Below are 27,878 nucleotides of genomic sequence, written 5' to 3' on the forward strand. Positions count from 1 at the left end.
GTTTTCCTTGCTTGCAAGGACAATAGCAATGGAAAACTGGCACTGAACTGTGACCATATTCTTGCACGTGATTTATGTGTGCGCGAAAATACATCACCGCTATCAATCTCTGGCAAGCCCTTTCCTCCTTTGACAGACAGGCGTCAGCTGAACAGAAGTGATGGGCAGTCTTTATCACTTTCTGGCAGACACACACATAGACTGACACAAACACTGAAACACACCTCAAGGTGATGGATTAGGTCTAGCCAAAGACAATGGTGCCTGTTCCCAGTGGGCATGCAGTATTCTTAGAGTAGTGGCCTCCACTGACGCAGTGTTCCAATTTTATTCATCCATTTTCTGACACTTATGGGGGACCTGGATGTTGGTGGTGGCAGGCCACGTAACGTGGTGTTAACAGTCTTTGGAACTTTTGGAGGCCTTTCTGGGCCATGTGGGATATGTAATTACAACAGGGTATTCTTCCAACTGAATATGCCCAGAATAACTGAACAGAGAGGAATCCAACAGAACCTCGAACTGCTTTCTTTTACTTTCAAAAAGTAATTTTACACCAAGATGTTCCCTTAATCAGCTCAACAGTTTTTGTTTTTTTTTTATAATGGAAGAAGCCTCTGGTGTCTTAAAGTGTTATCAGTTAGTTCTTGGGTTGAATCCTTTACAGATGTTCTTCAGAATATAAACAATGAGCATCTTTCTCCGCAAGCAAGGCATTGCACCAGGGGCAGTCCATGGAGATCCTGAATAAGTGCTGAAGCATTTCCATTCCTACCATGAATTTATGGTGAATTTTCCAAAGTGCAATCAAATACATATATTAATGTCACCGATTTAGCATCCAGCCAAGAGTTATGTACGGTTGAAATCTCCTCCTCTGTTCCCGAGTTAATACTGAATTGAATAAGGGCCAGAAAAGTCTTTCTGCAGAACATGATCATGATACGGAGAAGGTAACCATTCAACCTTCTGACTGTAAATGTCATCAATTCATATTTTAATCCTATTAAACATTTGTGTGAAACTTCGTCCTGTTTACTGTAATGATTACTGAGATTCTTCCAGCTGCATACACCTAGACCCTGAATGTCCAACATAAAATCAGTTCATCCTCGATTCCAAGTGAAAATGAAGAGACATATCAAGCTCACGAGAACGGCACGGATAGACAGACAGTGGGAAAACACAATGCCCCCAGCTATGGCTGTTGCCAGTGCAGAAGAAATAAAAGTGTGACTCAAACCGCTCACACACAGTGTTATTCACTGTACGCACGTACAAGGGCAGAAAACTGGAAGGCTTCAGATTTATCTGCATTCTTTTCTCACAATCATGAGATTTTAATAACCAGATTTTTTTTCCTCGTAATTATGATGCGTTTGTTGGTCATAATTAAGCATAAGGTCTCCAGCAATTTTTTTCCCCTTGTGCACACACAACACACTTTTGTGCCTCTCATTTGCACATTATCTACAGTTTATGTTTAAGGTTCTGTATCGTTTCTCAGAATTACTAATGACTGGCCTAGCATAAAAATGTTTATTAGTCTACAGGTGCTAGTGACTAGATAAGTATATTAAATATCAAATAGGATGCCAGGGTAGATGTGAAAACACACATATCAGTCACACATTTGAGACTCTTGGACTGGTGACCCATAATAAACAGTACAAAGAGGGAGCTGATATTCAGCAATCTTTGATGCAGTTCTTTTTTAAATTTACTTGGATCCTCAAAATTAAACCTTTGAAAAAATAAATAAAACAGACCCCTACGCGTAACCTTCCAACACAATATCACTACAACTTAACGCTTGCAAAAACACCACAACACAGGCTACTGATTTAAGATGAGGTGATGCAAACTTTTGGGTTTTAATCATTTGTCCCTTTACACACTACCTTGATAAAAGAATGAAGCTGCTCCAGTTGGGAGCAGGCCTGGCCTAGCTGTCTCTGAACCCTTTCCAAGGCATGGGAGCTCTGCTGGGTCAACCCCTCCATTTGCTCAGTGGCTGTCTGTTCCAGTGCAGCTAAAGCCTGCTCACCAGCTCCCACACGAGCCTGTAGGGCATGCATGCGCTGCTCCTGTGAAGAAAAAGAGCATGCAGAAATGGTCAGCTGAAAGCAAACAATCTTCTTTTGTTTTAGGGGGAATAAAAGCAGAGAATCCACATAGGTATGTGAGACATTTGTGGAAATTGCTTTCAAGCCCCTGTGTGTAGGATTTCAACAATTCTGACTTGGTGACTCTTAGTGACTTACTGATTTTCCAAGTTGATATTACCACAAATAAATATATATACACAGGACTTTCTAATGTTACCGGAGCTATAAACATCATCTAAAACTATTTACTCCACCTCTGTTTTTTTTTCTTACTTTTTTAATGTTTAATGTGATGTCATTCGCTGTTAAAATGCCTTAAATGTCCAGTGATTTTTAAGCTGTTAAAAGTAAAATATTAAAAACTTTTCTGACATTGTTTAAGAAAAGGGATAAAACTTTACAGTTGGGGAAGATGTATGTGGATAGAAATGGCATTTTCATACATTCTACAATTTTTCTTTTGACTAATAATTACATATTTTAAAAACGTGATCCAATATGATAAAATAAATTATGTATAAAAGTCCTATATACTGCTCTTTGAACAGATTGTATGTGATTGTCTAAAGTGCTGCTTCTGAAAAAAAAAAAGATGATCCAAAGTCTACTGTAGCACAAGTTTGCAAATGTTACATAAAACTCAATTCTTGTGAAAAATCTGTGTCTGATTGAAACCTTTTTTCCCAAGTCCTCTTTCAGTTTTGCGCAGGAGGCCTCGTACTGGCTTTTCTCTGTTGTCGCCACATTCAGCCTTCTCTTCAGAGATTCAATTAAGGCCTTTCTGTTGGTGGCCTCCTCTGATAAAGTCTTCACCTATTTAAACAAAAAAAAAAAAAAAGCTGAACAAGGGAGTGGTGCAACTGCATTTCTCTTTTACAGGAAACAGTCAGATCATATATTCCTCTTAAGTTCCATTCAAATCAGCTTAGCAACCATGTATTCTGTAATTACATGTAACAGTGTTAGTCTTCCAGGAGACAAAATCTCTGGGCTATAGGAAACGCTGAGTAGGACAATACTCATTTTTCCTCTGTCACTACGCTGAAGAGCCTCAAACTAATTAGATGCAACGATGAGTTGCGATGTGTACCTTCTTTTCTAGCTCCTCCACCTGTCCTCGGTAACTTTTCTCCATTTCCTGGAGGAACTTGAGTCTTGTCTTCAGGTCCTCCACCAGCTGCCTTTTCATGTTCACGTCTCGCTCTGTGTGGCTCAGCCTAAAAACATACATAAATAAAAGCAAATACCAACATATGGCATAAAGCCTAAATGACTCTACACAGATAGCTGCACAGGCGCAGCCTCACCTACAGCATCTACGCAGACTAAACACAGACACACACTGAGACAGACACATAAAACACACACGCAAAACTGGCAGGCACAGTGTCCCCATGCAGTACATCAGGCATGACAGCTCATTATGACAACTAAATACACTGGCATGATGCTTGGGTGAGGGGGGTGGGGGTTGAAATAGGAATGCATATATAATTCTAACTGGCATATATTAGAACAAGTGCTCTGGCAGGGAATGCCGCACTAAGTGTGACAGGGGAGTCCTCTTTGACAAACGGCACTTTGAATCAGCAGCGACACTACTTGAAAGCCTAATCAAGCATTTAAATGTTTATTATTTTCAGCTCAGCGCTGCACCAATCATATAAAAACACACTGGCGGGGGGACTTGATTTGGGGACGAGGTGTTATAAAAGGGAATACGCTCTTAAAAAAACATTGTTTGTTTGTGTGCTGTGCTGCCAATGCTTCCCTAAAGAGAAGCAGTGTGTCTGTATTATAAGAGGGTAGTCTCTTAACTGTAACAAACACACAGCTTGTCACTTCCTATTTCAATAACCCGCAACACTGACATGTTTAATATTCCTGCATTCTGCAGCGACACCTCGTTCTAAATGGTCTCAGTATGTTTGCATGTTTTATTCTGTTTTCATAAAAGGCAAATAAAAGCTATTTTCATGGTTGTCTGCACCTTGGGGAATTGGAACAAATAGAATAAAGATCATAAGGATGCAGTTAATTAAATGGTTTTTGCTGTTTTTTTTGTTTTTTTTATATCAAAGATGTAGTAGATCTCTTAGCTCCCACATGCATCATGGTTTGTGTGTTTTAAATAAACAGATGACGCAATGCTAGAGCAAATGCTTTCGTGTAAGTAAATGTCCCTGCCTCCCTAGGTGGATGAGTGCCTGAGGGCAGACTGGTTAAATAAATGTGAGCTTGTCCTATTGGAGTGACATTAAATTAAATGAGAGAGGAGTCTAGCCTGGGGACTTTGGGGGTAAAGTAGCGCTGGCTGGTTACCCCATGGATTTGGCCATTAATGAGAAAACCCATATTGAACCTTTCAGATGACTGTCTGGTGTTGACTTAAAGAGTGAGAGCAGCAATAAGAGCCCCACCAGCTCCCTCTGCCCCAATGCTAATGGCAATTAGATCGACAACATTTATTTTAGATGTTCTCTTCTTCTGCACCCAAAAAAAAGAATAGAGGATAAAAAAGAATGAAGGATATATAGAGCTTCTGCTGGAGCGTGTGATCTCTATTTATGAGCGTTAGTGGAAAGAGAGAAAGCGAGCCTCAAACTATATCCCGATCACTCACGCGTTTGTTCCCTTTGTTCTGTGCTTGTTGGCAATATTGTTCATCAAACATGCGTGTATTGTAATGATAACAGTCAGTGGTCTGAAGTACGTGTTCGTAAGAGTGAGTGCAAGCGCACATTTCTGTGTATGTTGTTAAGAATGAAGTGCGGGTGGACGTTTCATGTGGCTGATAGACAACAGGGCTAAAGATGAAAGAAGCAGCTTCATAAATAAGGCAGGGCCATAGTGCCGGATATTGACTGAGGACATGCCGGTGTACTTTGAAATTCATTCGCCCCCCCACACCCCCTTTCTCTTCTTTTAGGCGAAGCAGCCTTGCTCCCTGTGTGTGTGCTGAGATGTATATTTCAGAGACGTCTAGACATGTCTTTCATTCTGAGAAGGGGTCCCTCCATGGAGGCAAATGGAGTGGTAGGCTAGAAGATACAGCAAGTAATGTGTGTGTATGCGCGAGTGAGTGTGTGACAAGAGCTAGAGGAGGCTGTCGCAGAAACACAGCTGAGGGATGCTCACTCTGCCTGGCTGTGATCCTCGCTGCTTTGGTCACACACACACAAACACATATCCGCTGTGATTGTACACATGCCCTGGATGCATTATTGAGAATGGCAGGCAGAGGACACAGCATACTAGACAAAGAGAACAAGAGGGAGGAAAGCCAAGTTGTTCTCTGTACGTTTTTCCTCAGTTCAAATATGGGATCCTAATGCAGAATGATGATATGTGCCTTGTAAGTTCAAATCTCCACAGTTTCCCTAAGTGAATTGTTTATAGCCATATGCATTATGACTATGTAATGCAGCGGGCGCTACAGTAGGTGAACCATGTAACTCACTGGGGCTTGTGGCCCACAGGCCAGAGTGATGCTGTGTGGGTTGTAGTGTCATGGGCCAAAATGGTCCCTCCTGCGGCACACAAACAATCAATACACTGCTTTGATCAGCATTCCACATCGGCTACCCACGTAAGCAACACCACATTACACGACACAAAACACACTCACATGCACACGTGTGTGCGTGCACATACACACACACGTGTGCGCGTGTGCACACACACACACACACACACGCACGCACACGCACACACGTTTAATCAGTTGTTTTTATTCACTTGCTCAATAGAACATGCATAATTTCACAAATGATTCACAGATACAAGAAGCATGTATAAGAGGAGTGTAGCAGACAACAGAGCTGCCACATGGTGGAATCAAACACTACAGATGAGAGCTGCAGAGATTGTGCAAACATGCAGACACGGAGAGATTGAGAGACAGACAGAGAGGTCTGCAGGAAGAAAAAAAGAAAAGGAAAAAATAAGAGCTGTACTGCAGAGCAACAGTAAGAAACACAAAGGAGGAGGAAGTAGCACTAATGAAGACAAAAGGTGGGAAACTAACTTGTCCTGCAGCTGGCAGAGCTTGTCCTCCTTCTCCTGGAGCTGGCCTCGCAGGGCTTTGTTAGCTGCCACCTGCCTCGTGACCTCCGCACTTGCACTCTGGGGGGAGGGCACACAGTGTGTGTGTATTTGTTAATGTGTCTGAGCGTGTGTGTGTGATTGGGGGCAGGGAAGGTTTTCACGACACAGCTGACGACAGGTCAAACACAGCATGGCACCTCATTATAGTTACAGTAGGAGGGTGGAAGGTGCTAAAGGAGGTTAAGAGGAAAACCGTGTTATTTAAAGTGGATAAGGGGAGTGATTAGTAAAAATAACAATTTACAGACCTAGAGTGATGAATATGTTTTGGTCCGGCATGTTAAAAAAAAAAAAACACATAACACTAGCACATTTAAAAGATTGACCTACTAATGAACCATAAATGTTCTGTACACTAAGAATATTACACTGCAAAATAAAATACAGCTGTTTTGTGTTTTACTCTTTTCTTTATGAGTAACAAAGATGCACGGCTCACGGCGACAAGTTGGCTTCTGATTATAAGCATGACGGATATCTGAACCTGCAAGTTCACTTTTGTTAAAAGGGCCCTTGTCTCTCGTGGGAACTGCTCCAATAGAAACCCTCGACAATGTGCGGGCTCGGTGTGTGCACCCCCACAGCGCTTCCCTCGCCTCTCCCTTATGCTGTCACCTGACATGACTTTCTCGGGCGTGTGTAACGACAGCGGCAATCTGCGCAGTGACACTGATGAGCAGGCTGCTGAGAGGGTGATAATACTGTGGTACCACTCACACCTCATTCCCTGTGATGTAGGGCATGTCTCTGCCGTTACTCCCCATTTCTCATCTTTCTGACAGGCACTCTGAAATAAGATCAAATGACAGGAAATGCTAATTCACGTTGAAATCAAATGTAATTTCGAGTGATGTTAAGTGTAAACTGAAAGGCACGAGAATTTGTTTTTTGTTTTTTTCGTATCCAAGCACAACTTGAAAGTAAAACCTTGACAGAGTTTCTGTTGGAGTTTTTCAACTCCTCGAGGACTGCGAGCGCTTCAAACCAGTGAAATGTTAAAGTGACTCAGAAATGCTGATGTAAATATATGTGAAATTCTGTACTGTTAGACTGTGTGCTGCATATGACATAGCAAATAACAGAATGAAAGACAGAAAATTCAAACTGAAAAGTGCAAAAGAATTTAAAAATCACATTTTCTTACTACTGCCCACAAACTTGCCTGATATGGTACAGCGCATCTGAAAATGGATGGAATATTTCTCTAGAAACAGTACTTGAGTCCTATACCACTGCTGCTTCAGAAGTTTTCCTTGTTATTCACAGTGATCTCAGGGACTCAAGTTTCTTGGTGCACAAAATTGGAAAATAACACCATCTTTAATAAAATCCTCCTATTAACAGATTTACCTCATAAGGCATGCACAACAAAAAAAGAAAAAAAAAAAGAAAAAAGGAGGGCAATTCATTAACTCCATAATGATTAACCTTAAGTTTGGCTTGAAGTTGTTTGACCTCAGCTTCCATGGCCTGGAGGGCAGGGTTAGCCGGGGCAGGTATGGTTCTGCACTGGCAGCAGGGCTCTGCGTTCACTGGTGCTGTTGGTGGTATTGTAGTTTGCGGGGGGAATTTGATCTGCTTCCACTGCTCCAACTCCATCTCCAAAACCTTTTTCTGCTGCTGCACACCAACCAGGTCAGAGGTCAGCTTCTGCGGGTTGACCGACACACAGAATTGGTTAGCTAGGCTGGTGATGATACTGCAACCAGAAGCAAAAGTTTGGTACACTGCTTTTAAAAACCACAGAAACACAGATTTGTGTTACTGGATGGTGAGTGCTCAAAAGTAATAGGCGACTGATATACAGCTACATGAACTGATAAGTTTTATATCAACCCAAAGCCAGTTTTTCTCCCTTATGATGCAAACCTTATTACTCCTATAAGAAAGCAGAATTCCTCTGACTTACACACATCTTTATTTTAAATTCACCTTTCAGAAATATAATGCATGCTAAGACAGAGCAAACACAATTTGTTTAAAATACTGTATGTGTTATCCACAGGAGAGCTGCAGGCTCTCCTTTAATATCTTGTCTGAGATAAAATGTCTTTTTTATGCTAATTAGGAGACAGATGATGCTGTTGCCCGGTCAATAGAGCCTAATTCTCACTGTAATTGGCATGCATAATAAAGCCATCATGCAGAATCAGAGAGCACTTTGGAAAAGAGGGAGTTTAGTATTTAGTCAGTGGTTGAGTTTAGATTAATGAAAGATAATGCAACTAACTGATCATGCACAATTTACAGTGATTCAAAACATAACTATATGAGATGAACACTTTTAACCACGTGCGTGCGGTGGAGAACAGCAAAAATTTGTTTCCTTCTTATCAGGAAATATGGGCCACAAACCTAATGCTGTGAGTTGGAATCAATACTGCCACAATTAGCTGATTTAGTATCATATCAAACATCAAGAATGGTTAATGGCACAAACAGGAGACATGATACATGAAGATATTGCGCTGCACACATAGGGTAAATGTGGGAACATGCACACAGAGCCCCCCCCCCCCCTTACACACACACACACACACCCAAGTGAAACCACAGATTCCCATGGGTTTGCTCTCTGCTCCGCATACACGGAGGTTATTGATATCTGGTTGCTGGCTGACACCTTTTAATAGAATCCCTCCTGTTTTAGGTTTCCTCCTCTCTGTTGAAGATGCACATGCCATATCCACAGGGAGGGTGGGAGAGCGCGGGAGGAGCAAAGAATAAAAGCGGGGCTATGGGCCCCGGTGGCACTAGTGCAGGAATTAAGAGAGGCATTGATGACGCTTCCTGTAAGACAGGCTTTGATTTCACAGGCCATTTTCAGACCTGGTGAGAGATGACACTGACGTGGGCTGATATACTGGTGGTTCCATTAGGCCAGAAGAGAGGACACCGGTCTCTCTTTCCTGTGAGCAGTGGTCTCACTGATGCTGTTCTAAGTCATCATTAGTAGAGACTGAAACAGCTGCTAGCTCAAACACACACACACATATATATTATATATATATATTATATATATATATATATATATATATATATATATATATATATATATATATATTATATATATATATATATATATATATATATATATATATATATATATATATATATATATATATATATATATATATATGAATGCATGCAAACTCATGCACAGAGTAGCCAAACAGAGTTGCAAATTATTAATTTAAATAATGTTTGGAGCTTTGCTTTCTTAGGCTATTGAATTTGGAGCGCATCTTTAATCCTGTGATAATCCCTGCCCCCTTACATGTTAGAGGAGGCTGGTAAACTTTGAGAGGAGATGTCAGTGCACTGCAAAGTGAGGTAAGTGTGGAATTAATGACAGACCAAGATAGATAATCCAAGTAACCAAATGATCTTGTGTTTGGATGCTAGGCATAACTCGCACATTTCAGCGAGAGTTAAGACTTGCCTGGACAAGCATGCATTGTGAGTTTTTAAGTTTCTTTATGCCACTTTAAGAGGCGACTGTAGGTTTTTACATGTTAAGTTTAATTTTTACTTAAATCTGACTGACTGCTTATTTCTCTGGGTACACTGATGTTTCAATATAGCTAGATACATGTTATCAGCAATTGCAGTTATGCTTGTAATGTAATATTAACAGCTGGAAATAATCATTAAAAAAAAAAAAGTTGACACCAAACTGCTGAACACATGTTCCAGTCAGGCTGATATACTGTATCACAGATCTGAATAGTTGTTAAAAGCAAAAAACAAAACAACTTAAGAATACATTTAAATCCCAGAGTTCATGCTCACACACACAGCAGTGGAGAGGGGAAGCGAGAATGGAAAGAATGAGAAAATATGACTTAATAATGGAAGGAGGCAAGGAAAGGAGCAACAAGAGAAGGACAGAATGGCGAAGGATCAGGAGACAGAGCAACACAAACAAGTTTCTGTGAAACTGCCATGCTACTTCTCACATGATGGCCCCTGTGGAGGCTGTCCTAAGCCAATTACAAGCAGAGAGTTTTAGTTAGAGAGTTGGCCAGGACCGGTTGGAACAAGCCCAAAGTCCATCACCTCTTGGCCTTTGCAGAGAGGGCAACAAGACCTAGCTTTGGCCAGTCAGTCGGCTCCAACTTTCTCAGGTGGAGTGGCATTAATACTGCAGGAGGAAAGAGGAAACAAACAGGAAGACAACAATTCCCCCTCTGTCCACTCATTCACACAACAGTGTGTGTACATGTGTGCCTTTACTGCTGTGCCTGAGTCTAAGGTCTCGTTGGACTTCAGCAATCAGATGCCTCGGTGGGTGCAGGAGGGCCACTTCCCAGGTAGCAACACTATGAGGGCTGCACTCTGGCCCGTGTGGGCAAGTGTAATATACTGTATCTGTACTATTCCACAGTAAGTGAGAAGTAAATATACTGACATACAGACAAGAACACACACACCTAATCAAAAGTCCAGTGGGCCTGCGCTGGCTGCTGCTGTGTCTGAATTCACCAAAAGAAGTTTCTGCCTGCCAGATTAACGACTCTGTCTGTCAAAGTGTTGGTGTGCATGTGTATGTGTGTTTGTTTTCCTGTGTATGTACATAAGTTGATGTGTGCAAGGAGCACCTGGCAGGAAAGATACTGTTTAGGGGCCAAAGCTCTTGGTGTTTTATTTATACTCTTTACCAAGTCTAAGAGTTTTTTTACCTGGAGGCACGTGCTAAATAACTAAAAGGTGTGTGGCACTGGATGTAGTCACTGTGTGTGTGTGTGTGTCTGGGAACACGATTGCTCAGATTTGGAGAAACATAACTGCTGGTGACAAAGATTGTTGTGGAGAACTGGCTTGCTAAAACATTCAGCAGGAGGAGACAATGGCAGAGTCAGAGAGAGAAGGAGCGTAAGAGATTCTCTTCCTCTCTACTGCCCTGTGGTTCTGACCTCCACAGACAAGGGTAGGCCTGTCAGCCACACTTATTAAGCATGATAAGGGCATGCTACTGCTGCACTCTCAGCCCCAAGAAAATACAAAAGAAACACTAAAAGAAAGACAAAGATGGGAAAAAGAGAAACTTCCTAACACTTACAATTGGCTCCCCTCCCTTTACTCGTCTCCCTGTTTTTCCCAAGTTACCTGCGTGAGCTGCTTGCTGCTGCAGAGTTTCTCAGTGAGGGAGTTGAGCTGTGCTGTGATCATCTCATTGGCCCTTTGTAGCTCTCTGGCTGAAAGCATAGCATCTTTCCTGGCACTTCGCAGTATGTCAATGTGACGCTGTAGAGACTCAATGCGCTGCTGCAGAGAAGAGGAGGAGCAGCGCTGGGTCTTCACAAGCATCCTCTTCCTCCTCCGCCGTCTTTTCTCTCCTCTTGTCCCACATTCCCACGGCTCATGCTGTTCATCGTCTAACAGGAGGAAATACACGCAGCTGCCTCAGAGTTGACAAGTGCACAGAACCCCTCCAAATCCCAATTTAGAAGCTACTGCTGAGAGTTAACAGGCGTGCATCTTTGGGTATGCAAACGTGAAAACTGTGATAGATTTAACAACCTGAATGATTAACATTTTCCATTTTTAACCAACTCAGATGTGCCAAGTTATGAGAAAAAAAAAAACACAAAGCTTGTTAACTTCTCAGATACTTGTTTCTTATCGACAGCATGTAAATACACTGAGTGTTCTATCTGATTCAATTAATAGTTGATTAGATTTCTGTAATCGAGCACGGGTGCACCAAAAGGAAAACTACCTCGGGCCAGAACGGGGGGTTGTTTTCTGTTGGATTCTGCTGCCGGTGTTTCTGTGTTTGAGGTCGGCGAACACCTGTAGGACTGAAAGAACGGGAAACCCAGTGACAACGAAGAAAAGCAGCTGTTTAATGTAACACAACAGTTGACACGATGCGCTTCCTAAGATGCAGCTCATAACGACACCACGATCACAGTGTGTGCTCAGCTTAACGCGACAAGACACATCACCCCGCGCTTTAATAATTCACCTGAGCATGTTCAACCGACTCCAACTTGAACACCTCTCAGCACAGATATTACTTCTGACAGATGCTTGCAAATGCCTCCTTTGTTCAATCACCGTCTGAAAGCCCTGATTCACTCCTACAGTATGACGTCTGTGTGTGCGCGTGTGTGTGAGTGTAGTCATTTGTACGCAAAAGTGTGTATGCATCTGTGTTTGTGACACCTCCCAACTGCACCATCATTTGTAGCGACATCAAAGGAAAGCCCCCCCCCACCTCACTCCTTGCTCTCTGCCTACATTCTTTGTATGGGGGACAGGTAGGATTTGATCAGTGCCAGTTTTGATCATGCATGCAGAGAGGAAAGGGTAGATGAACCCTTTGGTTTGTGACATACCACGTTGTGAGGGGCTTGGGCTGTCAAAGCGATGAGCCCAGGAGGAGCTGATAGGCACATTTAGCGCATCAGGACTGGGGAAACTGAAGGGGATCTGAGATAAGGGCCCTGACAGCTCCCAGGTTATATTCACAACAACCATCTCTACTCTACTTTGCTTCTGTGCTTCGGAAACGAGAAAAAGAGAAGAGAGAAGGCAGCACATCTTTAAAGGCCCCTCTCTTCGTCTCTCCTCTTGAGGGACTTTTCTCTCAAGGGTTTGGATCTGCCATGTACAGTTGTGAAGAGGTTTGATGTGGACAAGTGCAAGCGTCCAGGCCTAATGATTTCCTGATGTGCATTCACAAAGGCTTCCCTAGTCACAAGACTAGGGAAGCCTTAGTGATGGTGGTTATCATTTGATGTATATTAATAATTTTCATCCATCCAAAAACATCCAAATCTGAGAGTCAGGAGCTCAACACTATGCAGCCAACATCTAAAGAAGTACTTTGGGACGTTCTTCAAGAGAAGTCTGAAGAAATATTCCTGAAGCTTACAAGATAGCTTCCCTAAAAGAGTTCAAGCTTATGAGCTCAATAGAATTCTACAGACTCAGTTTTTGCCTTATATGCTGCATTTCAATGTATATTTGCACATTTCAATAAATAACTGCACCCATTTAAATGTTTCCTGGCAAAATATAAGGAAATAAGGGATGGTTCAACACTCAAGCTTTAACAGAGTTAATACAGATTTAGTTTGGTAAGTTGGTATTCTCTAGCTGTTTTTTTTTAATATAAGTCCATAAATTCTTTCTCATTTCTTCCCTTCAACTCTTAATATGCTAAAAATGACACTGATAATTAGGACCAAGGAGGCTATTGTATACAATAAACTGTTAAGGCCTTCAGTAATTTAATAAGGGTTTGGAATCAGTATTTTCAGGATTCAGAAATCATTTTTATAGGAACAGTCTTACAAAACAAGATAAAAACTTCTGACTGTATGTTTATTCCTTTTTTAAGTCCAAAGACAAAAAGACAAGCTCAGACCAACCTGTCTATTAGCGTGCTGTCTGTGAAGCACTGTCCCTGAGGGCACACTGTTGAGACTGTCCGAGTACTCCTCAGCGCTGTCACTGTAGAGAAAGGTGAAGTCTATTACAGACTAGAAGTTGAACCCACAACCCTGGTTCTGAAAGTACCACCCTTGGATAAAAATCCAATTTACCTTTTATGGTTGATTTAGTTGATATCAAGCAAAAATATGTGCATTTCGCCCCCCTCCTTCAAACAGAAAATCAATGTCCCATCCAATTTCTGAGCTGGAAGTGTAAATGTGTGTGTAAATTAAGTGAAAAGCTGCAGTGTCTGGTGCTGTTGGTGAATGCATCAACATGTATGAGAGCGGCTGTGGCCTTCATTAGCCCTCTGTGTGTGACAGACATGTGTGAGAGGCACGGCTGAGCGGAGCCAAGCAAAGTTGCATCTGATGGACGCACGGTAAGGGCTTCCTGAGACACTGACACACACACACACACACACACACACACACACACACACACACACACACACACACACACACACACACACACACACACAGGTTTATTGACAGTGACCTTTGACGTGAAGGTGGAAGCCAGTGACATTTACGCTGGCGGGTTTATTAAGGTGGGGCCTGGGAGAAGCAGCGGAGGTAAAGACCAGAGAGAGAGAGGATCTAACTGGAACATGACAGGGCTGGGGGGCTAGTTAGGGTTAAAAACAGTCTGGAAGGGGCACAGGGACTTTGCTGAGGATTATGAATCACCAACATTAACATCAGGGTTACGTGCATTTGATGAAAAAAATTAATTAACCGCATTAGTCGAACCTGTTTTTAGTGAATATGGGGAAGATCAATCAACACAAGTAACTGTAACTGTGTCCACAGTCGTAACTATTTGTGCCCTAGCTGTTCTTAAGCACACAACATACTTAAGAACGCTGTGCTGTCCTATTATTGTGATAAGCTGGGAAAAAATGGGCATTATATATGGTGCTTTGATACAACATATATGTGAGGACATGTCTGGGTTCAAAACTGCGTGGAGCATATACAGGCAAACAGTTATGTTGAAACATAATGAATGCAGATACTTACAAACAGGAAATGAGGTATAAAAAAAAAATTCTGTCCTCACTGACATCAGATTTTCCATTTTATGGACAGAAGCTCACCTCTGCCATGGTAAATAATAAATAAACTGCAGAGGCAGCTATTTAACTTAGAGGAAACAAAAAGAAGAACATTTCCAGAGAATGATCTACTCTTGACACTCTGCATAAAAATGATGGAAGTAGCTACAGTGACATCACCCACTGGTTTGTGTGCTGATGTTTTGAAACCTTGAATTTGGTATTTAGACCAATGCCATCTTGGCTATTTTGAAACCAGATGTAATTTGTAAGGGATGGACCTGACTGAGAACTGAACACATATGCATTCCCTTACAATCACAGGTAGGTACCAACAGCCTAAAGCATACTCTGAGCTTTTCTATCTTACTCTGCATGGGAGTGTAATTTGCAAAATTACTATCATGTTAATTTGGATTTCAACTACTGACAAAAACCATAAAAACAAATTAGGAAATTATTCATAAATCATAAATCAAGAGAGATAATTGGACTTTCTTTTGCAATGAGAGTAGTCACCTCCTGCTGGCCTTTAGAAAGAATTTTTGCATTTTCTAAGGCACTTCTACACATGGGTTATGTGTAGAAGTTATATCCATCTACATTCGTGCTAATGTTCTTGTGCTGTAATAGAGCAAAAACCCTTTCTAACTCATGGCTCTAGTTTAATTGAGAGATTATCTTTTCATCCAATTGCAGTGAATCACTCCAGTAGAGTTTTTAGAGTTTGTCTTTTTTTTTTAAATTCTTACTATGATTTGAGGCCCAATCATCTGAGATGTACTGTCCTGCAACACTGATCAAGAGCTTATGAAACATAAAAACACATAGCCCTTATTCTGTCTAGCATAACAGAATGATTCAGTAAAATACTCTCCAAAACCTACTTGCTCTTTTTTCTGTCCTGCTTACCAGCAAAACTGCTGATCTGCTCAAAATGGTCAGCTGCCTCCAGCAGCTCAAAACTTGAGAGAAGGTGCCAGAGGCAGTGAGGAAAAATAAGGTAGGGAAAAAAAAAACAAAGACTTGTCAGTAGCCTTAACGAGTTTGACATCTTTATTTGGCGCTATTTAGGCCAAAGCTCCTTAGGCAGAAATACTGTACTTTCCAGGAGCGTCTACCAGACATACAGTATTTGTGAAGAAAAACCCAACAAGATAAGAGGCACAGAAGGCTTTACAGTAGTAAATCAGTTGACAGGTGCCTTAAATAAGACAACATCTCAGTTTAGGCCCCTTCTTCACAAATCCACTTAGATCCACCTCTCAGGTAAAGCGTTTATTAGACTGCTGCTTATTAGCCACATGGAGTGGTATTAGGAAAGCAGGGCATAGCTACACCCAGTCCCCGTTAAACGGCCTCATGCGGATAGAGCTGGGGTGGATTAGAGTCTGATGAATTAGTTGGTGAAGAGGTAGTGAGTTAGAAGGACTGAGCTAGAGAGAGCGGGTAAAGAGAGGCGTACCGGGAGAGAAAGAGAAGGGAAATAAATATCAGCGAGTGTTTGAAATCAAATCATTTCAGCCATCACTCAATAGATGTTGGCTCAGTGGCTTTTTTGCATAAAACATACATGAAATAATTACTGTCGATGGTTCTTAATTTACAGGGTGTTAAACAGCTTGTAGACATCTGGTACTGATCCGAGTAGGGTCATTCAAAATTCATCTAACCAAATTAAGGCGAGGAGCTAAGGAAAGGAGTGTGGGATGGAAAGGAAGTATATGTGTGTATGTGTGTGTTGGGAGGGGGGTTAAGGGGTGGCTGGAGGAAATAAGAGCAGCACACACACACACACACACACACACAAATTTGCAAACTGACATGCCACAAGATAACCAACATAACTAGACGCAAGGTGGGATAAGCTTGTGAGCATATAAGGGTGGGTGGGTGTGTGCGTTTTTTCGTGGGGGGAGGGAGGGTGCAGAGTGGGTCCTTGCAGGGGGATCCTTAGTGCTGTCGGTGGGGGGTAGTAAATATGCAAAAAACGAGTAAATTAAATCAAACTGCCAAACTGTCAATTTTGGGGTAGCATGACTAGTGCATGAAAATGGCATCACTGGAAGGTATCAAGTCTTTGGCGGCCCCTTATCCCTGGGCTTTTCTGGCATTGGTTCAACTCTGTGTAGAGAGGTGGCTAATTTTGCATGCAAATTTCAGTCAATAAGCTCCAAGCGAGGCGTCCCAGGATATTTCAAAGGATCTGACAGTAGTTTCCCCCTCCTCTCTCCTTCTCGCTATCATTCTTGCTCACATTCTTCTTTTGGCTCCTGAATACCAACTAGACAGACAATGAAATTCAATCACCCATTTGCTTATGCTTTGCATATGCACGTTGTCCCCTCGATGGTGTGTGTGTGTGTGTGTGTGTGTGTGTGTGTGTGTGTGAGTGTGTGTGTGTGTGTGTCCCCACTCCACTATTCAGCTGGCCCACCCGCTCTGCTCCAAACACCTAAAAATAATGAGGGTGGGGGTGGGGGGGACAATATGTGTGTGAGTGCGTGTGCATGTGTATCATTACCTTTCTACACTCATGTCCTCCCACTCATCTTTAGCAGCACCGGCGCTGGGGCCTTGCCAGCTGATGGCTTGATTGGCACTGACTGTTTGGTGGCTGCGCTGGCATAGCAGACCTCTGTGCCTAGCTGTTTTGAATTTGACCTTGCTGCTAATGCTGTTAGCGATCCCACCTGCCCGCACTGGTCCTGCTGCACGATTCCTATAGAAGTCCCTGGCCGCTCTGAGAATCCCCAGCTCCTGTCTCAGCTTCAGCAGCTGCTGATGAAGCTTGGTAGCATCTTTCTGAGATGAGGCCAGCTGTGCTTCCAGAGCCTTGATCTCACTACAATGCTGCTCCTTCTGGGCCAGGGCCTGAGCACGGGCTGCCTTTTCATGAACAGCTTCCTGGGTTCTTAGATGATCCAAAGAGGTTTGGAGTTTGTCGGCCAAGTCTTCGTTGGCCTCGAGTAGCTGCTCTTTTTCTTCTTTCAGCCTTTCTGTCTGCTCTTGCAGGATTATCATTCTTTGCTCCAGCTGATCAATCTGAAAAAGTCACATATGGGAACTTTAGTGGTACAAAATAGTCAATCTTTTGCTTGTGTATCTGTCGTTTTTATCATAAATTCTTACTCTCGGACTACTAGTGACAAAAATAACAACCTTTTGTTGTTCTACAGTCTCCTGATTTGGTGGTTTTCTTCTCCGCTGATATTTTCCCAAGTGCGTAATTATAGTTTATATGCTGTGAGGGTGGGGGGTAGTGAGGGGAGCAATACTATAGTCCCCAGTCAAACAAGGTTATGGACATCTGACTGGCACCCCCTTACCCTGATCACCTTTAACTACACAGCAACCAGGAGCACTTAGTCTATTTGTTAGATCTTTGGTGGAGACTATTTAAGAGAACAGTGGATGCCTGCTGGGTTTGTGCCTCCAGGCAATTTTTCCCTTTTATTTGGTTCTCTCTCTGCCTGCTGGTGAAGCCTGGTACCCTTCAAACAAAATTAGATGGCAATCCCCACTCCTGATGATTTACTGCCATGAAAGCTTAAGTGGTGGGGGGAACATCCATATAAGCTCATGCGGGCAGGGTTTTAAATGTGTGTATAAAAAGTGCCTACAAACCTACAAAATCTACATTAAATCAACTAGTATTTTCTGGGAAAAGTGAATTATATTTGACAATTTACAGATTTTTTATTTTTTTTTTACTGAGAAGTCAACTATCTAGTTGACACTTTACTTGGAAATTACTACATGACCATTCTCAAAAGCATACGAAGACCTTCAAATTATCCTTGAAAGTGCAAAGCAAAAATTTTCTGAGAGATGCCACGTTGTACTCATGGCTGTGTCGGATTTCCTTTATTGGCAGTGACAAAGAACACTTAGTGATGGCATAGTGCTGTACCTTTTTAAATGACTGCTCCATCCGACCTGAAAGAAGAGAAGGCTTTTTCCGAGTGCTGCTTTTGACCTGCTGCTCCTCTACCACTTTGTGAAGTAGTTCTGCAAAGAAGAACAAAGCTTGTTATTGTGACACGTTGCGTCAAATTCAGGCTGCTCAATCAATAGAATAATTATAAAAAGGGTACATTTAAATCAATTAGCATTAGTAAGGTCTAATTTCCTTCCTGGGGTCCAGTGTCTTTTTTTCTTTTTTGTCAATCAAATTGGAAAAATTCCTAATGCCGTCTTCATATGAACTTGGAATTCTTTCAGCTAAAAACGCCTTTGGTTTCAAAAATCTGAAACAGCCCTTTAACTTCAGATTAATAGAAAGGTGTTTTATTTAATAGTCCGTGAGGAAATAGGAAAACAGGGCTCAGAAGCACACACTGGTATATACTATGTGCAACTTCTCTCTGGGGATCTAAAACAAACGAAGAGAAGTGCTTGAATCCCTCGTGAATACACAGCCCCGGGCTGCACGGCTTTGTAGTCCACTGTGTTTCCCCAAAGGACTTCTAATCTCCACAGACAAACATGCAGCTTTATTCTGAGAACTTCACCAGTGGCCCTGGCAAACACACGATCTACACTTTATAATACCAACAGGATGCATGCAAGAGTGCAAGTGCTCAGGCATTTGATGCATGCATATTCACGAACACATCTAACACAATCTAACAAACCTCTGTGTCACTGCTTGACATATAGTCAGATATCTACCTGAAGTAAAGGCAAGTTCCCTGCCTACCTATATGCAAAAGGGTAACACCAAACTCTATAAAACTTACCACTTTTCACTCTCTCTCGTTAAACATTCCTGACAGGATGACCAAAATAATTTGTACAATGAGGCTCGAAACATTAAATATTCAGGACCTTGACTTTTTAGGTCACTTGATCTTTTAGAGATTGAGCTGGGGGAAAAAAAAGCGGCCACAGAAGGAGAAAGCAGAAAGAGGAAGGGTCATGCTGTAAAGAGCTGCTGCTCCCTTGCTTTGCATTGATGCTTTGCCCAGGGAAGTTTGTTACTTTGAATTAGCCTGCCCTTTTGTCTTCCCTACATGTCACATTCAATCAGACAGAGCACCAAATAGGACAGGAGGGCTGCTGTGTTCGCTGGGTACATAACCAGGTTGGGAGACAATTATCCAGCTCCAGCACTGGTGGCATGGGAGTAGGCACCTCAGCACTACCTTGATAAGAAGACGTGGTGGCTCCCTAGTCACCCACTGTTGAAGGAGGTTCTGGCACTGCGGCATACATTAACATCCCTCCCTTGTCTCCTCACAAGATGCACAAAGGCCCTGTTCCTTTCATCTGCTGTCTTTCGTTAGTGTGATCCTGGTGTGAGCGACTGCAACTTGCATCCTTTTGATCGGGTCAAAGCGGTTCCTCACGAGTAAATGTTGTGGCCATTCACCATTTTTTTTCTTACTGGCTCCAAATATACCGGGTTCAGTCTAGATTTAATATGAAATATTCTGCATATTGCCTCAGTGATTTAGTCTTAATTGGACTGCAAAATAACAGATTTATAATTTTTTGACTCACAAAGTTTATAGTAAGACTATCATAAATCAAAAACACAGGTTTTATTACAATTACTGTCTTTTTCTTTGAAAACTTATTTTAAGTAAAACAATGCATGGATTTATGCCAACTAGTTTATGTCTAAAAGTCAAAACCAGCCATTACATACCTTTTTGAGGCTAGACATGTACAGTTTTGTCCTACTTTTTAAACACCTACTTATTTATTATTTATTTATACCAGCTATATTAGCATGTGATAACAAAAAGGACAAGCTACTCAGGCTCTTGACTTCCATTAACCTGCTATTTTAGACACTACAATATTCGATTAATTTAGTTACTGAGTAGAGCCCAACAGATTTAGGATTTCTAAAACCAATAGTGATATATTGACCAGCATTTTTTCTTTCAGATACACAACACTTGTTATATATATGTTATATTTGTTATATGTAGTTACTCATTTACTTGTTTACGCTCTGTCCAACTATTGTTGATGTGCTTATGGCGTTCCAAAATCCTGTTCCCTCAACAGGAATGTTGCAGAGTGCCCTCTTGTGGATAAACTATGCAACATCGACACTCATAACATGGGTGAAGGGTGTTTCTCCCGTCTCTTCTTTACTTTAAACTTTGAACTTTACTTTTTTTGCATTTATGGGCTATTATAAATGCAGATACCAACAAATCAGCAAATAGCTGATATTGGCTGATAAATCAATACAGCTCTATACCTCAGACCACACTTGGTCACTTGAAGGTTAAGTGATTCTTCCCAGAAAGAAAAAAAAAAGTTAAAATCAAGCATGTGCTTTCAACAGAGGCTGCTTTCTCATATTCCTAACTAGACTGCCAACAGAAGTAGAGCCACTATTTTAATTAGTGCAATCCTCTAAATTACATGCTTGCATCTCCAACAGACACCATCACTGGCTGTGAAGAAAATTAAAGTGATATAGAACAGATCTGTTATTGAACTACTTAATTAAGGTCACTGGTTAAAGTGGTCAGCATCTGACAAAGCTGCAGATTGGATTAAAAGCGATGTTATTTTTAACACCAGGAATGATACATGCAGACAAGATGGACACTACTTGATGTCCCAATCAATTTGCCAGAAGTTGATCAAGTCTTAATTGAGTTGTCCTATGAATTCCCCTGGGAATGGTTTCATTAAATCTGCTCAATAATACACATGGCCCTGACCAGACCTGCGCTTAATTAAAAAAAAAGAAGTAACATTGTAAACAACAATGCCTTAAAATTAAAGAACCTTAAAATTAAAGAACACTGTGTAGAATCCAGTGCTGATAAAAAAAAAATAAAAATTGGACAAATTGAAACATACAGTAAATTACAAAAAAAAAAAGTGTGAAGAGGAAAAGAAAAATGCTAGAATGATTACTTGGTCATTTTTAAGGTGTTCCCTGTCCAATATTTTAATATGAAGAACTAATATGAAAGAAAATGCTCACCTTGGTGCTCATTCGCAAGACAGAGGTGGAGTTCCTTTACTGTGGCCCGGTCCATGGCAGCCTGGACTCGCAGCATGTCCAGCTCTTCTTCCAAGCCAGCTCTGCAATCACACACAATATCAAATTTCCTTCACATGTCAAATCTATCAAATCAAAAATACTGGTCAATAATTTTTGAGAAGTTGTCTGCTTCAGAGATAAAATGTGCTATTTCTTTTTGATGGATTTTGATATGCTGAATCCAGATATGACAGCTAAAATAGCTGATTGGCTACTGTTTCTAAGATATTTATGCATTTTTACATTTTATACCTATGTACATTGTTTAGATGACTTCAAATTATAAATTGTAAGCTTCTGTCTCCACATTGCTTCACATGATCCGATTTCATCTTTTAACAATTTCAAAGAAATCAGAAAAAAGTCCATAGAGAGAACAGAATATGAAACATTATATTAGAAAGCACAGTAAGGTTATTCCACCTCAAGTAAAAAAGCAAATAAACCAAAAAAAACAACTGTATTGCGTTTATTTAGGGCCCAGCCTGTCAGGATAAGTCAAGGTGGGACATGGAAAAATGTCAATTACCAAGAATATCATGACATGTTGATATGCTGATTTCATTACTTAGCTACATGTCAGTCTGCACAGGTCTACACAGTCAAACTGACTGAAGTAGTTAACAATGGAGAGCACCAATATATGAAACGCAGGAGGTTATAGGCATTTCACTGGTGCAAGTTCTTTGAGTCACAGTACTTTCAGCGCCCACAATAATACCAGTATACATTTTTATGTGATTAAAAAATATATCAATGATATAGAGACACCCTGCGTTTGCGGTCCCTAGCGCGCATGAAAAATATTACTCGTGGGTTATTTTCATTTGCTTTAAAAAAAACTGTAACCTTACTCTGCAGTATTACAGATCTTCCACTACTCGGAAGGTCAAATTCAAGGCCAGAGCAGAAGTCAAAAGGCCAAATAGAGATAATGTCATAAGATTTGAAATTAGACAATTGCATGTCAATGTTGATTCAATTCCAATTCATACAAGAGCAATTCCATCAAAATCTGATGAGCAGTTTAGGGAGAATGGCCTTCTGAAAAGTAGCACCTACACCAACTTGGGTCGTTTTTGCCATAAATCAAGGGTCAAAATGTATTTAATCCTTTCTGGTTTCAATTCAAAACCAGGTCTTACTGACTCAGTACCAAAATCATAAAAACTAGAGCCAACCAACAATTTTAAGCATCATTTTCAGTTTCAGTGACCCAAAATTAATAAAGTTTCACTACACTTATTTCCAAAGCTTTCTGGCTGTAGCACAGTGAAATATGAACGGAATAACAAAGAAATGTGAACACACAATCAACAGAAGCGCTGTGTGATGAGAATCTTTTAAATTTGAGTCTAAATTCCACTGAGGAAGCCATTAAATGCAGAAACTTTTAATGGACTTTTTAACTTGAATCTTATGCACTGGCTTCTGCCACCCCCCCCCCCCCCCCCCCCCCCCCCCCACACACACACACACACAAAAAAAAGAGAAAAAAAAAAGAGATGACATGGTGAAGAAATCAACTAATTAAAATGCTTTTTAATTCATCTGGAAATCAAAGTGACAAGCAACATGAAACACCAAGGTGGGAAAGTACAGTGTGTAACTTTGTGTGTGCGTGTGTGTGTGTATCATAGCAGACAAACAGACTGTAAAGTGTGCCCAATTACCTCTCTGCAATTAGCTTGATTCCTGCTAAAGGCTAATTATGTGGAGCCATGCTCTAGACTTTGCACTTTCAAGTTATTATTAGGACCCCAACTGAAGTCTACTGAGGATACACACAAGCCCACTGAGACAACCACACCTGAAACACACACCTAATTTCCCTCCCCTCTGCTCCACAGAGTCAAAGAGAAACACTAGAAACAAGCTCCTACTATAGTGGCATTCTTCCCTCAGTTAACCTCATTACAAAGGCAGGTCTTCCTTCTGGCTGATTCTTAAGGCTTGTGGTAAGCTGAACAGGCTTGTTCCATTATGAAGCATTTGAGCGGTAAAAGGCCATTTGTGGTAACGGTGAATTATGATGAGCATAATGCCAGTTAACACAAACTAGACACCTGTTTCAACCAATTTAATTTCCTTACACCAACCAAGAGATTTTTCCAGACATACGCCAAGAAAATTACGTGGGAGAACTTATCGGCATAGCAAAGGGATGGGAGGTAATTAGCATTTTAGTCCACACGGTCCAGCAGAGGCCTAGTCTAATAGCTGACCACAGCCTAAATAAGTACACAAACGACTCTCCCAAAGGGAGTGAGGAAGCAGATGGATATGTGTCGCTCTTCTATAGATTTTCCTCCATAAATGAACTCCAGTCGATGAAGCAGAGGCACTGCCTTATGTGTCCAGGCTGTTAATGGGACAAATGAGCTGAAATATGCAGTATGCGAAAGGAGCCTGTTCCATCTCACGTTTCTGTGGATGCTGATGGTATTGATGCTCAACCAAAGCTCATATGTAAAACTTTCAGTTCTGTTGAAGGATAAGCATAGTTTCTCAGATGAAGAAGAGATTGGATTTCAAATTGAGTTCATTGGCCAGGGGACTTCAATTTCACAGCATAACATCCTGTAGATGGAAGACTGAAACCTGAATTCAGTAACAGTTGTGGCAGACTCTGCTAGTATCTGTAAGAGATGGGAAATTAACAGAGCAAGAGATCCTACAACAGCAATAATACACATTTGGTAAGGTCACTGTTCGAACTGACTGCTATTTCATTTGTTACACTTGTTTTAGATTTAGAGTTAAATATTAAATTAGCGGAGTCACAATGTTACAGGTTTTGTATGTAGAACTACATTTTCTCAGTTTGTACAGCCTCTCCCTTTCCTTAGGGGGGAAAAAAAAATATCAAAACTATGATTTCAGTTGAGGTGATAAAAGCTGTTTCCACTGAAGCTGAAGGTGTTTGGTGTTACAGAACCTTCTCCAACTCCTTCAGTGAGTAATCTGATATGGTAATTTAAAAAAAGAGCAACCTTGAGAATGTTGAGGCAACATCATATAGTTGTGGCACAAGCTAAAACTCCACCCTTAAGGAGCTGTTTTAGAACTGCATCACATACCAGCCTCCGCCTGAAACAAATTATTTTGCTATCTTTTCCTTGTGTTGCACAGCCTCTAGTAGCGTGCAATTTATATGAAGTGAAGCCATGTTTTCTTGTCATACGTTACATATTACTAAGGAGAAAATGCTCTCTAAAGCTGTACCTCCTACAGAGTACTTTGAGTCTTTTTTTTTTTTTTTTTTTTTAAATCAGGATGATAAATCAAATGAAGCTAACCTGACAATTTTCAATTCCCTCTCAACTTGCCGCTTCACCTAAGGTTAAAAAAAAAAAAAAACACTCAGCAGGCATAAAAGCAAAAGAAGTTTCTCGGTAGAAACTAAACTAAAGGCAACAGACAGGTGTTATGTTTGCTAATGATGCGGTCTACAATGCGAGTCTGTGTCTCACGCCGCTCTTTTGGACCTGTTTTAAAAAACATTTTCGCGCTCACGCTGTGCTGGTGCTTCAGCCATGAGCTATCTACTCCATGTCATTTGATCTCATCTCTACATGTGCTGCACTGAACACAGCTTAGAGCACAAACTGCCAGCATTCATCCACAAGGGTGTACAACACAACATCATCCGCAGCCATTGTGATTTCGCATGCCAGCCTTGGTTTCTCGCTCGGCACCGAGCAGGGGAACAGGGTGAGAAAGTGAAAACACCACTGGCATGTTCATCACTGGGGAAAGAATCTTGTTTTTTGGGGTGTGTGGGGAGATTCCCCCATGGTTAAACTCAGACTAGAAGGCTGTTTGTTCATGGAGGGGAGTTTCAGTGGATAAGCCACTGCTGTCAGCAGAAACGGTGACTGGTGGAGTTCACGTTCCTCTGTGATCTACTTTAGCTGTGGGCAATGCAGCGGCAGCAGCTACAGCGAATCTCGAAGAGTTTGGTACTCCTGCCACAGGCCAATCATATCAGAGGTAAATGGGGATTTGTGTTACAACCACAACCTAGGATGTCCGCTGTATACGTGGTTTAAGAGGCTTGTTGATGCCGCAAGGTATCCTAAAATGAAATCAAACAATATCAAAATGGTGTATTTTTTTTAAATATGGAATGAGAAGGACTTTTGCTCAAGTAAATACCATTTTGTCCATCGACACCAATTTTAATGAGAGGACACAGACACACAATATTCTCTATTGTATGTATGAATAGTGTTTGTGAGTCTATACTTTGTGATCTGATTTTGTCTCTTGATAAGATCGGATAAGATGGGACACTAAAGTCAGCAACATAATTACTAGCTAAGTGTAAAGATGGCTTTAAAAAAAAAAAAGAAAAACACAGTAACTGACTCACCAAATAATTAATGAGGGAAAAACCTTAGTTGTCTGATTTAGGAAAATGCATATAACATTCTGTTTGTGTGTCTGTTTGTGTGAACAAATGTGTCCCTCCTCCAACTAAGCCCTGGTCCGGGAGGCAAAAGACTCATTACTTCTAATACCTCTTAGCAAATCAAGATGAAACGAAAAGAAACAGAGGAATATGAGGGTAAACTTTATTAAACTTAATTAGAGTCAACGTCGCTTATTGGGGAGGTTCACGTCCATAATGGTCACTCTCTACAGAGGAGCACTGCAAATGATCTCAAAGGCTTTTTCCCCAGTAATCGCTAGCTAATTTATGCTTTGATGTCGTCTGAGTATAGCATCTTAAGTCTGAGGGTGCACCGCATGTGTTTATTCTGTTTATGGAGCCTAAATAATTCCTGCCTCTTTTTACCAACAGACCTTTAACAACAATTAACAAGCACGGACATGGAGTGCCGCAGACAGATGCATAATGAGGCAGATAAAATGATCCCAAAGCGAATTTTCTAGCACACCCTGCCCACAGTTGCTTTCCAGCCATGTACCACCACCAGAAGGAAATAGTCCTTGGTGTCAGTTAGTTTATTTGTCTTATTTTCTTTTGTCTTATTATGTTATTTTTGTTTAAAAAGCATGAAGAAAGATGAGATATTCTAAACAGGTTTAAATGTTGGAGGCTTAGATGGCTCTTTATACTGGACGTCATCTGGTTATGATTACATTATTACACAAAAGAGTTTGTATTAAACACTGAAAGCCATGAAAATGGTCCCTTATGATGAACAGTTCGAAGCATGGGTTAACATGAACCTCATGGAAACATTAATACTGGTTCTTTCACTTCCAATCCATAAAAAAAAAAATAAATAAAATAAAATTCTTAGTTAGCCACTGAGAAATTAAAGTCTTACTGACATTTCCACCAATGCCTGGACAAGGCTGTTAAAGTTTTTGGATATTTAATCCTTCACTTGGCTGCTCATCTTTAGATTTCTCACAACAAATTTCATGACACAGTCTCAAAGCTATGCAAGCGAACCTCATTGTTACTAGTTTTAGTCAAAAACCAGTACTTTCCTAAAAATAGATTTACAGTACAATAGATTCACACTTTAAATCCTGATATAATTGGCCATACTGCCCACCCCTAGATGCAGGTACAGAAAAATTTCCTATGTGACACTGGTGACCTGTTGAAGCAGCACCTGCAAAGGCACAATGCTAGCTGCTAATATTAGAAGGCTACTGGTACAGTTGGATAGATGGGTTGTGATGAAATGCAACATAACCATAAATGAGCAGAGCTCAGACTACAGCCTAATACTGAGAGGGGAGTTTCAGTAAAAGAAACAAAAAGGGAAAATCTGTTCATATTTTGACATAAGTGATTAGGGAAGATAAAATAAAGAGGAGCTTGAGATGCACTGTGTCTTCCCAGTGCTGGCAACGCTGCCAGCTGTAAGGGAGCGCACAAGTTGAGCTGCGCCAAATATGACATGGCATATCGCATCACTAAAGAGAAAATGCCCTTTATAAAATTACAATTAGAAAAATGGGCCACCACATTTCAATTTCCCCCAGGGATAAGTTTTCTGTCTTCTTTTTTTTCCACCATATGCCTATGATCTAAGCTCAGCCCCACATTAAGTGATTTACACTTTATACATGTCTCTCTAAATGTAATCATATGTGGGGAAATAGGAAATGCACGTTTTTCTTTTGTGCCACACAAAACGCAGGGTCACCAAAT

The 27,878-nt window shown here is 41.0% G+C and overlaps 1 protein-coding gene across 1 annotated transcript in view; it reads right to left on the minus strand.

Annotated features, from left to right (window-relative positions):
• cntln (centlein, centrosomal protein) overlaps positions 1–27,878 on the minus strand; it is an 87,166-nt gene that overhangs the window by 22,354 nt on the left and 36,934 nt on the right. The window contains 11 exon segments of the mRNA XM_030735182.1: positions 1,902–2,087; positions 2,784–2,921; positions 3,199–3,325; positions 6,136–6,233; positions 7,644–7,865; positions 11,325–11,593; positions 11,938–12,019; positions 13,598–13,679; positions 17,243–17,763; positions 18,632–18,729; positions 21,680–21,780. Coding sequence (XP_030591042.1) covers positions 1,902–2,087; positions 2,784–2,921; positions 3,199–3,325; positions 6,136–6,233; positions 7,644–7,865; positions 11,325–11,593; positions 11,938–12,019; positions 13,598–13,679; positions 17,243–17,763; positions 18,632–18,729; positions 21,680–21,780 — 1,924 coding nt within the window.

The sequence above is a fragment of the Archocentrus centrarchus genome, chromosome 1 (assembly GCF_007364275.1).
Source record: "Archocentrus centrarchus isolate MPI-CPG fArcCen1 chromosome 1, fArcCen1, whole genome shotgun sequence".
NCBI classification, from domain to species: domain Eukaryota; kingdom Metazoa; phylum Chordata; class Actinopteri; order Cichliformes; family Cichlidae; genus Archocentrus; species Archocentrus centrarchus.